The sequence below is a fragment of the Salvelinus namaycush genome, chromosome 19 (assembly GCF_016432855.1).
Source record: "Salvelinus namaycush isolate Seneca chromosome 19, SaNama_1.0, whole genome shotgun sequence".
NCBI classification, from domain to species: Eukaryota; Metazoa; Chordata; class Actinopteri; order Salmoniformes; family Salmonidae; genus Salvelinus; species Salvelinus namaycush.
In genome coordinates this window covers 10,271,876-10,287,935 of record NC_052325.1, presented here as the reverse complement: position 1 = coordinate 10,287,935, position 16,060 = coordinate 10,271,876, and the positions used below count along the sequence as shown (strand labels likewise).

The 16,060-nt window shown below is 42.2% G+C and overlaps 1 protein-coding gene across 3 annotated transcripts; it reads right to left on the bottom strand.

The window, feature by feature from the left end:
* Positions 1 to 2,052: 2,052 nt before the first annotated feature.
* Positions 2,053 to 15,677, bottom strand: LOC120064134 (major histocompatibility complex class I-related gene protein-like). Of its 3 annotated transcripts, none has more exons than XM_039014498.1 (13): positions 15,435 to 15,677; positions 10,646 to 10,897; positions 10,270 to 10,545; positions 9,579 to 9,878; positions 5,044 to 5,112; positions 4,785 to 4,814; positions 4,507 to 4,539; positions 4,310 to 4,348; positions 4,068 to 4,097; positions 3,657 to 3,702; positions 2,880 to 2,956; positions 2,689 to 2,708; positions 2,053 to 2,552 (listed from the first exon to the last, which is right to left on the bottom strand). In XM_039014498.1, exons 1-11 carry the CDS (start codon positions 15,490 to 15,492, stop codon positions 2,896 to 2,898), a joined length of 1,194 nt encoding a protein of 397 aa, XP_038870426.1. In that variant the 5' UTR covers positions 15,493 to 15,677; the 3' UTR covers positions 2,053 to 2,552; positions 2,689 to 2,708; positions 2,880 to 2,895. The 3 variants fall into 3 exon arrangements, with proteins under 3 accessions (XP_038870426.1, XP_038870428.1, XP_038870427.1); XM_039014500.1 differs by having other exon boundaries at positions 9,579 to 9,815; XM_039014499.1 differs by lacking the exons at positions 2,053 to 2,552; positions 2,689 to 2,708 and having other exon boundaries at positions 2,895 to 3,003.
* Between the last annotated feature and the right edge of the window lie 383 nt (positions 15,678 to 16,060).

Here is a 16,060-nt window from a genome sequence, read left to right as displayed (position 1 = left end):
CTTTTCAGCGTCGAGGGAGACTGCGACACTAGGTATTTTGTTTTTGTTAGCAAGGTGAATTATATCAAAGAACCTTCTGGAGATTATTGGAGGACAATCTATTAATTATGAAGCCAGTCTGATCTGGGTTGACCAACAGGGGAAGACATGACTCCAGTCTTTTAGATAGCATCTTGGTGACCAGTTTACAATCTGTGTTAAGGAGAAAGATTGGTCTATAGGAGGCGCACTTTAGCAGGTTTTTCCCTTTCTTGTGGATTACAGTAATCACTGCTTGAGAGAAAGACTCTGGAAAGCAGTTGTCTTCCCTGGCTTTAAGTACCTCCATAAACTCCCTAAATTCTTTATAGAACTCTGGAGGGAAGCCATCCTCCCCAGGAGATGTATTAGAAGGTAACGATTTAATGGCCTCCAACAATTCAGGAATTGAGAAGTGTTCACTCAGGCGCTCGCTGTCTTCCCCTGACAGGCATGGGAGGTTGAGAGAAGAGAAAGGAGTCGATCTCTGATAAATCATCGCTTGATTGGGAAGTGTAGAGGTCTTCATAGTATTTCTTGAAAGTATTATTAATTTCAGTAGGGTCGAAAGATCTCATTAGTAAGAGTTTCTATAGCATTAATTGTCCTTACTTTCATCTGCTTTCAGTTGCCATGCCAATACTTTGTGAGCTTTCTCTCCAAGCTCATAATAACGCAGTTTTGATTTAGTGATGGCCCTCTCAGCTTGATATGTGTTCAGAATATATTTCAATTTTTTATTTACCAAAAGCCTGTATAGATCTTTAGTCGGGCCTCTTTGGTAGGTTCTCTCTAGCTCGGAGATTTCAGATTCAAGGGCACTCAGTTCCGCACCGTGTTTTCTCTTCAGCCCTTTAGGATAGGAAATGATCTGTCCCCTCAGATAGGCCTTCAATGTGTCCCAAAGAATGAAACTGTCAGGAGCGGAGGGTTTGTTTGTCAAAGTAAAAATATTGATCTGCTCTTTGATGACTGCACAAAATTCAGGTTGCTTTAGGAGTGTAGAATTTAGTCTCCATCTATATGCTCCATTTACCTTGTTAGGAATGGAGATTGATAATACCAGAGGAGAATGGTCACTAAGCAATATGGGGAGATACTCGACATCTAACACTCTATGAAACAGTTGTGTCGATAGTAAAAAGTTATCTATGCGTGTGTGTGTCTTGTGTGGGTGTGAATAAAAAGAGTAGTCCCTATCCTGTGGGTGCAACTGTCTCCAGATGTCTAGTAAATTGAGATCTTTCATGAATGACATGGTGAGCTTGCCGGCTTTGGTAAGAAGTGAGGGTTTATCAGAGGACCTATCAAGAACTGTATCTAAACAAAAATGTAAATCTCCTCCAACCAGTAGCCATCCTGGTGGTGCTTGAGCGACCTGAAGGAAGACATTCTGAATAAACATATGGTCATCGAAGTTATGAGCATAAATATTCAATAGGGTCCAAGACTCTGAAAACATATGCCCCTGCACCAAAACAAACCTGCCAGAGGGATCAGAGATGGTGTTGTTGATGCAGAAGGGGATGTGTCTACTTATCAAAATTGCAGTTCCTCTTGCTTTGGAGTTAAAAGAGGACGCAAAAACTTGTCCTACCCATTCCCTCTTCAATTTCTTGTGTTCACTGGCTTCACTGGGTCAGTCCGGATAAGAGAAAACAAACAAACTGCATCTTATCCCCCAGAGAGACCGTCCTGGCTCAGACGTTGTTCAGTTCTTTGAGAAAAGTGTACACGTCTCCCGGTGTGTTGAAGAGATGGCTTCGGCCTTTGTACTGAACTTTCCTCCGCGCAGGGTGGATGAGGTAGCCGGTGAGATCTTCTCCTTCAGTGCTTTGGCGGCAGGTCTGGACTGCTTGCGACGTCTGGCGAGATCCGCTCTCATATCCGGGAAAAGGCTGACCCTCTTGTCATCGATGGTGATGTCGCCTTTGGCTCTTGCGAGTTGCAGTATCTTCTCTCTGTCCTGGAAACGGAGGAACCTGATCAGGACGGCCCGTGGGGGCTCATCTGGACGGGGTTTCGGCGCTGATGTTCTGTGGGCGCGTTCGATTTCCAGTGGCTTGGTGAAGTTGATTATGCCTAGGACATCTGGAATCCATTGAGTGAAGAAACGGACCGGGTCACGGCCCTCGCTGTCCTCTTTCAATCCCACCACACGGCTATTACTACGTCTGCTCTGGTTCTCCATCTGATCTACCTTGTTTTTGAGGTAGGCATTGTCCTTTTGCAGTTGTATCAAGACCTGGTCATGTTGAGCGATGGTATCTTCAACTGTGCTAATGCGCAACTCTGCCTCAGTCGTTCTCAAAAGGAGATCATTCATGGAGGATTTCAGGTCGTCAATGGAAGAATGGAGTTCAGCCGATTTCTTATTAATTTTCATAGAAATACCTTTGTTACCATCCTGAATTTCCCGGAGGAGAGTAGCCAGCATGTCGGCAGGCTCGCAAGAGGCTTTTGTAACTCCACGGATAATTCAGGTGTCCAAGATCACAAAAAGAAGACACCCCTCCAACTGCAGTCAACCTAAACTAAAAACATAGGAAAGAGAACATACTATCAGCACTATTAGCAGATATGTTATTAAAGCAGATTCATGTAATTAAAGAATATTAAAACTATTCAAGAACATACAGCAAATAAGATGTTAAACAGATCCCAACTTACATGTCTTGACAAGAGGAGTTCTAGGGGGAAAGCAAAGATACAATAAAAAAAAAATGAAATCAGAACAAAGCACAGCACTTCGAAAGTTATATCCATGTACAAAATCAATGCACAAGTTCATCTGTCACACAGGATTCAAAACATGTACTTTACATGCTGATATTATTCAACACAATATAATGGATACTTACGTATAGTCTCCAGTCATCAGAGACTTTTGAAGAGCTTGAGGAAATTGTACCGCTTCTGTTGGACGATCTGTCGTAACCTTAAATATGAAAACATTCATCCTGAACTTTCCTGAACAAAATTCACCTTAAAACAACAGAAGATTATTTATTTCAAAAATGGATTGCACTACAATATTAGCGGGAATAATATTTTTCATAGCATATAAAATGCATACCACATAAATGACCATAATCTATTGACAATAATCACAGTATTATGTGCACGTACATTTGAATAAGATCCCTGCCACAAGCTATCTGATTTTTTTCTCCCTCTGCATTCTAGTCCTGTAGCAGACACTCTTATCCAGACCACCTAAAAGTAGTGAGTACATTCATTTTCATAATTTTTCCCCTACTAGTCCCCTGTGGGAAACAAACCCACAACTGTGGCGTTGCAACCGCCATGCTCTACCAACAGAGCTACATTTGTACATGTGACGTGTGGATAAATAAACAACAAACTGAAAATAATTTATGGGGAAGGAGAGGCCACCATCCAGACATGGGTTTGTTTAAGAACCTATAAGAGGTCTGGATGACTAATAAACTCATAACTTGACAGTGTCTTCAGGTCCACAAAATACCTTGAAGGAGAGTCTGCGTCAAGTCTTTGGTGCATTTAAAGTGACATTTAGATTCATTTGCATTCATTGACTGGTTTCAGATTGTTCATTGAAGAACTCGTTTTCAACTCCAACTATGAAGCTATACAAATACAGGAATAAATATTCTTACCAGTCGTCTTGATTCGGGCACTGGAGAGTATCAGCTGGATGGCTCACTGAAAAGCAGCATATTTCTTTATTTTAACATGTCAACATTAAACTGTGAAAATCACATCGTTTTCTACTTTCCGTACTGATACCGGGGACATTTAAACAAGAATGCATTAATGGAAGACTTAGTGATAGGACATCACCAGAATAGTTGGGTGACTTATGAAGTCTCTCCACCACAGACCATCTATCTAGGCTCCCCACCGTGTATGGCGATGTCATATTGCTGAGTCTGGACTTCAAACATCCCTACTTCAATTCTTCAGGTTTCAGTACGGAAAGTACATTGAAGACATACAAGTGAGTGGGGTCACTTATCAATATGAAATGTACTATCACTGACAATAACTCTCCACGTGGCAGTACTCACTTTTTGGTTTCTCCATTTCAGCAGGTTTTGCTAGGGGGAAATACATGTTTTTATTTCAATTAGTAATGGAGGAAATGCCTTGATGGATTATATACACATAATTTTTGCAAAGATCTTTAATGTTCAACTCCTCAAATTATACTCTTAATGAAAAGGGAAACAACTACCAGACTGAACTTCTTTACTGCCGAAGGGTCATATTTGAGTCCAAGTTTGAGTAAAATAGAAATCTGAATACTCACCATCGTTGAGCAGAAGAACATTCTTCTCCGGGAGACTTGCTGAGAATTGGGAAAAAGGAACATTTCACAATAACTTCCACCTCACCTTTTCAGTAAGGAAAGTTGAGTATAGTTGAGTAGGTTACTGATTGATATGAAATCCTTCATAAAGGATTCACTCCTCTATTGCATACAGCACAACACAGTTCAGTACTCACTTGGACACTGTTTTTCCTTTCCAGCTGTTGGATCTAGAAGACAGTAGAAAGATTAACGCTATAATAGCCTCCAGAATTTCAAAACCGACTAATCTTTCCCTGTGTAATACTGAAAATGAATGCTATTCCAATAAACAAAGAGTTCAAATGTCAGAATATTTGTTAAACACAATATAATGTTTAGTAGACACTGCAGCAATTGAGTGTACTTAGAAACCTCTCATTTTGCAGTATTATCAACAGGGACATAGTGGCTAAAAGAATAGGTGGGAACTTACCTTTTCCTTTCCAGCCCTTTCTCTTTATTACTTGGATAAATGGAGAAAAAGATGTGGCAATTAGTTTTTTCCTTCTTTTATCATCATTGGTAATCTAAATCAAACTGTTTCAATCATTTCAATGACAAAACAAAATACATGTAACACTATGGTGTTGTGTATTATTGACATTCACATGTACATGATGCACTGGATGTTAAATCGTTGCCACATTTGTGTGTCTGTTGGTGTCTATAGTGGTGAGGAGGGCTTGACGTACCAACAACACCGATGACCAATGTGACCAATACAAAGACCATGAAGATGGTGATGGTGATGTTGTAGTGCCCTGAGATCAAAGAAGAAATGCTCAATGTGAATACATTAGATTTCATGACAAACATTACACTATTAGTGATGAATCATGTTTAGTGTTAAATCGTGATCAAAACTGATCAGACTCTAGGGGCAGAGGATCACAACATCACTTTTCACAGTGGCCCGTAAGAATGCACGTTTGAAAAGAGGCTGCCATATACAACTGGTTTGCTAATAGATGAAAAACATACAGTCCTCTGTCTGGACAATTGTTCCTTTATGATCTAGTCAGGTCATTACATTGGTGTCAGAAGTAAAAACTTTGATAAAAGTTAGCCAGCTGACTTCTTTGGCTAGCTATCGTAGGTGAGAACAGGGGTTGAAAATGCATCGAGGGAATCCGAAAGTGAAGGTAGGGGACGATTATGGCCAAGGAGGTGCGTGTGCATGGACGTCGGAGGATCTGGCTGAGGAGATCGCGCGGACTACAGGCGGCTGAATGAGGTAACCAGGAAGGACTCATACCCCATACCACGTATCGATGAGTCGCTGGACCTGGTTAGGGGGTCCTCCTGGTTCTCCTCACTAGACCTCCGCAGTGGCTACTGGCAGGTGCCCCTCTCCCCAGAGGCCAGAGCCAAAACTGCGTTCTCCACTAAAAGAGGACACAGGCAGTTCAAGGTCCTGTGCTTCGGCCTGTGCAACGCTCCAGCTACTTTTGAGCGTTTGATGGACAGGGTGCTGGATGGCATCCCCCGACAGCAGTGTCTGGTATACCTCGATGACATCCTGGCCCATGGCAGCTCCTTCCAGTCAGCCCTGGGGGCGCTACGGCGTGTGCTGGAGCGGGTGGCTACCGCAGGTCTGAAGCTCCACCCCGAGAAGTGCCACTTCATGAGGAGAGAGGTGTCCTTCTTGGGCCACCGAGTGGGGAAGGAGGGGATCAGCACCATGGAGGACAAGGTGGGGGCTGTCCAAGACTGGCCCACCCCCACTGAACATCGTCAGCTGAAGAGCTTCCTGGGCCTGGCCTTGTACTACAGGAGGTTTGTACGGGGCTTCTCAAGCGTCGCTGCTCCCCTGAACCACCTGCTGCCGAAGGACAAGGACTTCACTTGGACAGTGGCGTGTGAGGAGGCCTTCAACACGCTCAAACGTGCACTGATCAAGGCCCCCGTGCTCGCCCCCCGCTGACCTCACCTTGCCCTTTATCCTGGACACAGACGCAAGCATTGTGGGAATGGGTGGGGTGCTGGCCCAGGTGGGGCCAGAAGGGGAGAGAGTGGTGGCGTACTTCAGGAAAACATTTGACAAACATGAGTGCCGCTACTGTGTCACCCGGCAGGAGCTCTTGGCTGTTGTGGCTTCCGTCAAACACTTCAAGTACTACCTGGGTGGTCTGCCCTTTACTGTAAGGACTGACCACTCTGCTCTCCAGTGGCTCATGTCTTTCAGAGAGCCAGAGGGGCAGGTGGCACGCTGGTTGGAGGAGCTTCAGCCGTATGACATCACAGGGCAGGGGCACGCCACTCCAACGCCATATCACGTCGGCCCTGTACTGCTGACGGCTGCCGCCCCTGTGAGCGGAGAGAGGGACGTGAGAGAGAGCTGTATGCAGAGGGGGTCTGTGCCACAGTGTGTCGGGCGAACGGGCCTGTCTGCTATGAGCTGCAGACTGTCGACGTGACTGAATGGGGGAAGCAGCAGGGACGGGACACAGACCTACAGCAAGTGCTACAGTGGCTAGAGGCGCAGGTGAGGCCACCGTGGAAAGAGGTGACAGCGCTCTCACTCGCGACCAAAGGGTTGTGGTCAAAGTTTGAGACTGCGGCTGGCTGATGGCGTGCTACAGCGGGCCTCTCCTCTCAGCTACGGGAGAGGAGAGGTGGCAGGTGGTGGTCCCAAAAGCATTGCGGGAGGCTGTGCTCCAGAGTACTCATGGGGGGGTAGGGACTAGACACTTTGGGGTCACAAAAACACTGCGCCGCCTCCGTCAGGGCTTTTACTGGGGGCAGCACAAGAGGGATGTGGAGGACTTTTGCCGCCGCTGTGACAACTGCACAGCGAGAAAGGGCCCCCAGGCCGGTCTCATGCTCAGCTCCAACAGTTCCCAGTGGAGGCTCCCATGGAGAGGGTGGGAGTGGATGTAGTTGGGCCGTTCCCCACCACAGACAGTGGAAACCGCTGGGTGCTCCCGGCCATGGACTATTTCACAAAATGGCCCGAGGCCTATGCTCTGCCTGACCAGGAGGCAGAGACCATCGTCGACGCCCTGACAGCGGTGATGTTCAGCAGGTTTGGAGCTGCGGAGTCCATCCACAGCGATTAAGGCGGAAACTTTGAGTCCCGCGTGTTCGCCACCATGTGTGAGAGGCTGGGTATGCACAAGACCCGCACTACTCTTCTCCATCCTCAAAGTGATGGCCTTGTGGAGCGCTTCAACAAAACGCTTGGACAGCAGCTGGCCATTGTCTCTGCCAAACACCAGCGTGACTGTGACAAGCACCTGCCTATGGTCCTCATGGCATGCCGCTTCGCTGTCCAAGACTCCACCTCCTTCACGCCTGCCCTCCTCATGCTGGGGAGAGAGATCCGCACACCTGCAGAGATGACGTTTGGTCGGCCCCTGAATAGCCCTCATGTTCCCCTGGGGCCGGAGTATGCCTGAAGACTCCACGACCGCCTGGAGACAGCCCACACCTTCGCCAGAGAGCAGCTGGTGAATGCAGGTGTGAGGCAGAAGAGGAACTATGACGTGCACACCCGGGGAAGGCACTTTGTGGCTGGGGAGCTGGTCTGGGTCTACAGCCCCCTAAGAAAAAAGGCAGATGCCCCAAGTTGGACAGTCACTGGGTGGGACCCTGCAGTGTCCTGGAGAGGGTAGGGGAGGTTGTTTACCGGGTGCAGCTTCCTCCCAGGGGGAGGTTAGGACATCTACTTCATGCATAACACAAGTAATTTTTCCAACAATTGTTTACAGACAGATTATTTCACTGTATCACAATTCCAGTCGGTCAGAAGTTTACATACACTAAGTTGACTGTGCCTTTAAACAGCTTGGAAAATTCCAGAAAATTATGTTATGGCTTTAGAAGCTTCTGATAGGCAAATTGACATAATTTCAGTCAATTGGAAGTGTACATGTGGATGTATTTCAAGGCCTACCTTCAAACCCAATGCCTCTGTACTGATGAACATGGTAACCTTCAGGCAGTTGGAAATTGCTCCCAAGGATGAACCAGACTTGTGGATGTCTACAATTTCTTTTCTGAGGTCTTGGCTGATTTCTTTTGATTTTCCCATGATGTCAAGCAAAAACAATAGTACGCAAGTATAAACACCATGGGACCGACCACGCAGCCATCATACCGCTCAGGAAGGAGACACGTTTTGTCTCCTAGAGATGAACGTACTTTGGTGCGAAAAGTGCAAATCAATTCCAGAACAACAGCAAAGGACCTTGTGAAGATGCTGGAGGAAACAGGTACAAAAGTATGCATATCCACAGTAAAACGAGTCCTATATCGACATAACCTGAAAGGCCGCTCAGCAAGGAAGAAGCCACTGCTCAAAAACCACCATAAAAAAACAGACTACGGTTTGCAACTGCACATGGGGACAAAGATCGTACTTTTGGAGAAATGTCCTCTGGTCTGATGAAACAAAAATAGAACTGTTTGGCCATCGTTATGTTTGGAGGAAAAAGGGGGATGGTTGCAAGCCGAAGAACACCATCCCAACCGTGAAGCACGGGGGTGGCAGCATCATGTTGTGGGGGTGCTTTGCTGCAGGAGGGACTGGTGCACTTCCCAAAATAGATGGCATCATGAGGGAGGAAAATTATGTGAATATATTGAAGCAACATCTCAAGACATCACTCAGGAAATTAAAGCTTTTGTCGCAAATGGGTTTTCCAAATAGACAATGACCCCAAGCATACTTCCAAAGTTGTGGCAAAATGGCTTAAGGACAACAAAGTCAAGGTATTGGAGTGGCCATCACAAAGCCCTGACCTCAATCCTATAGAAAATTTGTGGGCAGAACTGAACTGACGCATTTACACCAGCTCTGTCAGGAGGAATGTGCCAAATTTCACCCAACTTATTGTGGGAAGCTTGTGGAAGGCTACCAGAAATGTTTTACCCAAGTTAAACAATTTGAAGGTAATGCTACCAAATACTAATTGAGTGTATGTAAACTGCTGACCCACTGGGAATGTGATGAAAGAAATAAAAGCTTAAATAAATCATTCTCTCTACAATTATTCTGACATTTCACATTCTTAAAATAAAGTGGTGATCCTAAATGACCTAAGACAGGGAATATTTACTAGGAATAAATGTCAGGAATTGTGAAAAACTGATTTTAAATGTATTTGGCTGAGGTGTATGTAAACTTCCGACTTCAACTGTAACATTTAGATGTAACATTTAGAAACAAAAACCTGGATTCCCAGGGTACTTGAGAACTGATTTGGTTAATAGGAGAACGACTTACTGCGAATATTCCTGCGAATGCTGTCCCTGTTAGCAGACAGAACCACATCATCACCTCTAATGTGTTGGACAGTGCATGTGTAGTTGTACTTCTGTAGGTCTTCAGGGGACACAGTGAGATGGGTTCTCTTCTGATACGTCCCATCCCCATTAGGCAGGGTCTCTTCATGCACCACATCATCATGGATCTCTACTCCATCTCTTCCCCAAAATATCTTGATTGCTTTCGGGTAGAAGCCTGTTGCATGGCAAGTCACAGGACAGGAGAGGTTTTTCTGAAACAAAGTTACCTGCGGTGGGACTGTGTAAAGGAAATACACAAACATCAGGATATTGTTAAAATATACAAACATCAAGATATTGTTAAAATATACAAACATCAAGATATTGATTAAATATAAAGACATCAGAATATTGATCAAATGTACAAACATCAGGATATTGATCAAATGTACAATCATCAGGATATTGATCAAATATATACATCTCTATAGTGTTTATGTTGTTCTTCAGATGACAGAATCTAGCTGTATACTATTCCAGAGGAAGGCTACTGGACAAGTCAACAAAAAGGACTACTTGTTTGAAAAATCTAACTGTATGCACACATGTAATTAGAATCTCCAAGACATAGAAATAGTAAAGCTACTTAAGTTGTGTAAAAACAAATTAAGTTTTAATAATAATAATACCTGTCCTCTCCAGCATGCTTCTCTGATAGGGAACATATTTTTTCAGCCATTCAATACACGTATGGGTTAGATAGTGAATTTTGGCTTTAAGCTTAACATTATCATCCCACTTCATTTTGGTGATGAGTCCCTGACGAACAGGTGCAATCCATCTTTCATTCTTCATATCAAATAAAAGGAAGTCCTCTCCTCCATATCCATACTGTTCATGTCCATCTGTAGCACCGGTTTCCTCATCCCACTCACACTTGTACAGTTTCTGCAATACTAGGGCACCTAAAAGGGAAGAACACATTGTAACATCGATCCTTCAATCTTCAATAAGTGTTTACGGTTAGCTATCTATCAAAACATGCTCTGATGATCGCCTACTAACTTGTCTGGTTGAAGCGAGCTCTTGCAGTGTTCATGTTGTCTTTGAACACGTTCTCAGTCTCCATAAGAATGTGTGTACTTCTTCCCCAGAAGTCTGGATCCACGGCTTCTTTAACCCACTCCTGTCGAGCTACCACTTCCTTTGTAGAACTGTCATAGGAATATATTGGTTCCTCATCCAAATACGCAACAGCACTGAACTCTGGAAGGCCAGTAGATTGTGAGAGCGCTCTGTAAAAATACTTCAGGGCAACTAGAAAAAAATCACATGTACCGGTATAAATTAATGGATGGAAACAAAAGCAATACTGTCACATAAACAGGCACAATTACTTACTGAAATCATGGTAGCACTAGCATCATAACAGTATAATAATCATGGTAGCACTAGTAGCATAACAGTATAATAATCATGGTAGCACTAGCATCATAACAGTATAATAATCATGGTAGCACTAGTAACATAACAGTATAATAATCATGGTAGCACTAGCATCATAACAGTATAATAATAATGGTATCACTATTAACATAACAGTATAATAATCATGGTAGCACTAGCATCATACAAGTATAATAATCATGGTAGCACTAGTAACATAACAGTATAATAATCATGGTAGCACTAGCATCATACCAGTATAATAATCATGGTAGCACTAGCATCATAACAGTATAATAATCATGGTAGCACTAGCATCATACCAGTATAATAATCATGGTAGCACTAGCATCATAACAGTATAATAATCATGGTAGCACTAGCATCATAACAGTATAATAATCATGGTAGCACTAGCATCATAACAGTATAATAATCATGGTAGTACTAGCATCATAACAGTATAATAATCATGGTAGTACTAGCATCATAACAGTATAATAATCATGGTAAAATAGTAACATAACAGTATAATAATCATGGTTGCACTAGTAACATAACAGTGAAATGACCATTTATGACATACCTGTTCAACTGTTAAAACCTTGGACATTGATATCAGGTATACATTGTAGAGGTCGACCGATTATGATTTTTTTAACACCGATACCGATTATTGGAGGACCAAAAAAAGCTGATGCCGATTAATCGGCCAATTTTTTTTAAATTTAATTTATTTATTTGTAATAATGACAATTACAACAATACTGAATGAACACTTTTATTTTAACTTAATACATCAATAAATCAATTTAGCCTCAAATAAATAATGAAACATGTTCAATTTGGTTTAAATAATGCAAAAACAAAGTATAGGAGAAGAAAGTAAAAGTGCAATATGTTCCATGTAAAAAAGCTAACGTTTAAGTTCCTTGCTCAGAACATATGAAAGCTGGTGATTCCTTTTAACATGAGTCTTCAATATTCCCATGTAAGAAGTTTTAGGTTGTAGTTATTATAGGAATTATTGGACTATTTCTCTCTATACCATTTGTATTTCATATACCTTTGACTATTGTATGTTCTTATAGGCACTTTAGTATTGCCAGTGTAACAGTATAGCTTCCGTCCCTCTCCTCGCCCCTACCTGGGCTCGAACCAGGAACACATCGACAACAGCCACCCTCAAAGCATCGTTACCCATCGCTCCACAAAAGCCGCGGCCCTTGCAGAGCAAGGGGAACAACTACTTCAAGGTCTCAGAGCGAGTGACGTCACCGATTGAAACGCTATTAGCGCGCACCCTGCTAACTAGCTAGCCATTTCACATCGGTTACACCAGCCTAATCTCGGGAGTTGATAGGCTTGAAGTCATAAACAGCAATGCTTGAAGCATAGCGAAGAGCTGCTGGCAAACGCACGAAAGTGCTGTTTGAAAGAATGCTTACGAGCCAACTGCTGCCTATCACCGCTCAGTCAGACTGCTCTATCCAATATCAAATCAGACTTAATTATAACATAATCACACAAATACGAGCCTTAGGTCATTAAAATGGTCAAATCCGGAAACTATCATTTCGAAAACAAAACGTTTATTCTTTCAGTGAAATACAGAACCGTTCCGTACTTTATCTATAATTACGTACAATTCTGGCAAATTACGGTCTTTGTTAGGAAGAAATGGTCTTCACACAGTTCGCAACGAGCCAGGCGGCCCAAACTGCTGCATATACCCTGACTGCTTACACGAAACGCAAGAGAAGTGACACAATTTCCCTAGTTAAAAGACATTCATGTTAGCAGGCAATATTAACTAAATATGCAAGGTTTAAAATTATATACGTGTGTATTGATTTTAAAGAAAGGCATTGATGTTTATGGTTAGGTACACATTGGGGCAACGACAGTGCTTTTTTCGCAAATGCGCTTGTTAAATCATCACCCGTTTGGCGAAGTAGGCTGTGATTCGATGAGAAATTACCAGGCACCGCATCGATTATATGCAACGCAGGAATAGCTAGATAAACTAGTAATATCATCAACCATGTGTAGTTAACTAGTGATTATGTTAAGATTGATTGTTTTTTATAAGATAAGTTTAATGCTAGCTAGCAACTTACCTTGGCTCCTTGCTGCACTCGCGTAACAAGTAGTCAGCCTGCCGCGCAGGCTCCTCGTGGAGTGCAATGTAATCGGCCACAATCGTGTCGAAAAACGCAGATTATTGATTGCTATGAAAACTTGAAATCAGCCCTAATTAATCCTCCATTACGATTAATTGGTCGACCTCTAATACATTGACTGACTCTCTTACACACACTCACACCCACCACTTATGCTGCTGATTTAGCAGTGTGATGTGTTCCCCTAGATTATGCACCAAATTGCACACAAGGACCAATTCAAATAGGCCAGGTCAAGAGGGGATGTTAATCATTTGATGATAATAATAATAATAATTCAGTGTTTTTTATTTAATTACAGCTGTATAGCTATTGTTATTTTGTTGTGTCCAAACACTTTTTCATATCTATATTGTAGATACACTTGATTGTAAAAGTTTTGTATATTTTGGTTTGGTCCATCGTGGGGGATCTGTGTTACTGTACCCTTCTATTGTTCTCTCTTGCCTGACCTTCAGCTAGCGAGGTGCCTGAGAGCTGTGACTGTGCCAAGGACTAACATATTGTGCGTTGTCTCTTCGTGTGCAGGACAAATAAAAATCCAACAAGCAGACCTCCAGTTGTGGCAGTGTCCTCATTAAATGACACAACGCAGAACAAACCACGCTACACTGACATACTGTTTATTATGATTATTTATCCGGCTACCAGTCACTTTCTCCTAATCCATGCCTACATGTAAATATCTACCTCAGTATCCCTGCACATTGTAAATGTAATACTGGCACTGACCCTGTATATAGCTTCCTCTTTAATTTAGAATATTAGTTATATCTTTTGATATTCAATACTGCACTGTTGGGTAGGACTAGCAAATCAAGTGTTTCACTGTACTGGTGCATGTGACAAATAAAACTTGACCTCGAACATTTGTCTGTTTACAAGAACAAATGGAAACAATGGAGGAAAACCTTACATTTTAGCTCAGTGTTTCCCAACCCTGGTCCTATAGTCCACCCAACAGTACACATTTTATAGTTGTAACCCTGGACAAACACACCCCATTCAGCTCATTGAGGGCTTGGTGATTAGTTGACAAGTTGAATCAGGTGTGCTTGTCCAGGGCTACAATGAACATGTTCACTGTTGGGGGGACTGGAGGACCAGGGTTGGGAAACACTGTTTTAGGTATAGCCTAATAGGGTAAGGTAGTTGTACTTATGAGACATGTTCTTCAAGAATCAGTTATTAAATATCATTCATTTAAATGTCCATTGGATTGTAGGTCTGGGCCTATTGCACATATCTTGGTATCCTATTTAGAGTTCACATTCTTCTAAATCAAGGAGTAGGCTATATATTTTTAATATGTTATGTACCCTTAGTGAGTGAAAACAAATACTATCCTAAGCATGTCATGGGAATAGCAATAAAATAAAAATATGAACAATCGTATATGAAACTTTATATTTGAAACAATCAGAAATAGCCTAGTCCTAGCAGTTACTTCATACCTCGATCCAAAACAATCACATTTCCAGGAAACTATATGGATAAACTTCAGGCAAGCACGATTGACTGAAAAATCTAGTTGTACTCATCAACACTTATATCTAGGCAAACTGTACTGGTGCAGGTTGTAAGTCAAAGTAACTTCGAGAAATCACGTTGACAGACACAATAGACTATACTAAAGATTTTTTTTTAAAGGGTACATTGACTTATAAATTGAGTAATATTTAGCTCCAGTAATTTAGTAAGATATCCATGGCAGGTGATTGTAGCTTAGTGTAAGAGATTAGCTATAACTCCCATAGGGCGGTGCACAATTGGCCCAGGTTAGGGCCAGGGGTAGGCCGTCGTTGTAAATAAGAATTTGTTCATAACTGACTTGCCTAGTTAAATAAAGGTTAAATAAAAAAATAAAACAAGATGAAGTAATTGTCTTTAAAACACTGAGTGTGCTTGCCTTAGAAGTCTAAAGTAGCCTGTTTTGTGTACGCTCCACAATTGTTTTGCCTCCTAGAAAATATAAATAATGCCAAATCTGTTTCTCTATTTGGAACAGAAGATATAACGTTAGGCTATACAATCAACCCTTCCCAGGCCGCAGAGCCTGACACTCAGTTTGGGAAATAATTTCAGAACTCAACCTACATTACCACATTCAAGTCTATAAGAAAATGCGTTGTTGGATTGTTGTTATTTTACTTCAAAAACAGCATTTGAGTTAAGGCAATGAACGAACCGCTTTAAGCCTAAGCAAACAACAGAAAGGTTCTCACCTGAGGATACTGTAGGCAGGCTGAGAAACACCCATAACACAAGGATTTGGCCTAACATGTTGATTAACGGTAGCCGATTTCTGTCAATTTCGATCAATTTGAAATAACAGAAAACGGATAATGAGTGGTGAAATCATTATCCATCATCCTGGTTAATGTAGGAAAGTCATTGGCCCGAAGGTACACGAACCGTGGTACAGTACCAATAACTATCTTGGTACTCTAGGCAGGCTCTTCTGCACTAAAACCAGGAAGAAGAGTAGACCAGTTTCTCGTGTTTTCTAAATGATATTTGAGCGCATACAAATTTAGCGAATGATTAATACGGGATAAGACGGTCACGTGTAACTAAGCAGAAATCAGAAGGCAAGTCTTTGCCATGCCTATACACATTAGCTTCATCGCCGCCTACAAGCATAAAATCAAATCCTAATGGATTTATTTTTCAACTCCTTTACTAGAAACAAAACACATTTTCCAACTGCTTACTTGAAATGAAACTCTTTTTTCAAGTAATTAATAAAAATAAAACATGTTTTGAATTGTTTTAATTGAAAGTAATTAATGGCTTGACTTACTTTTTATATTACCCTAATAAAGTTTAGAAATGTTTGGAATGGTATGGT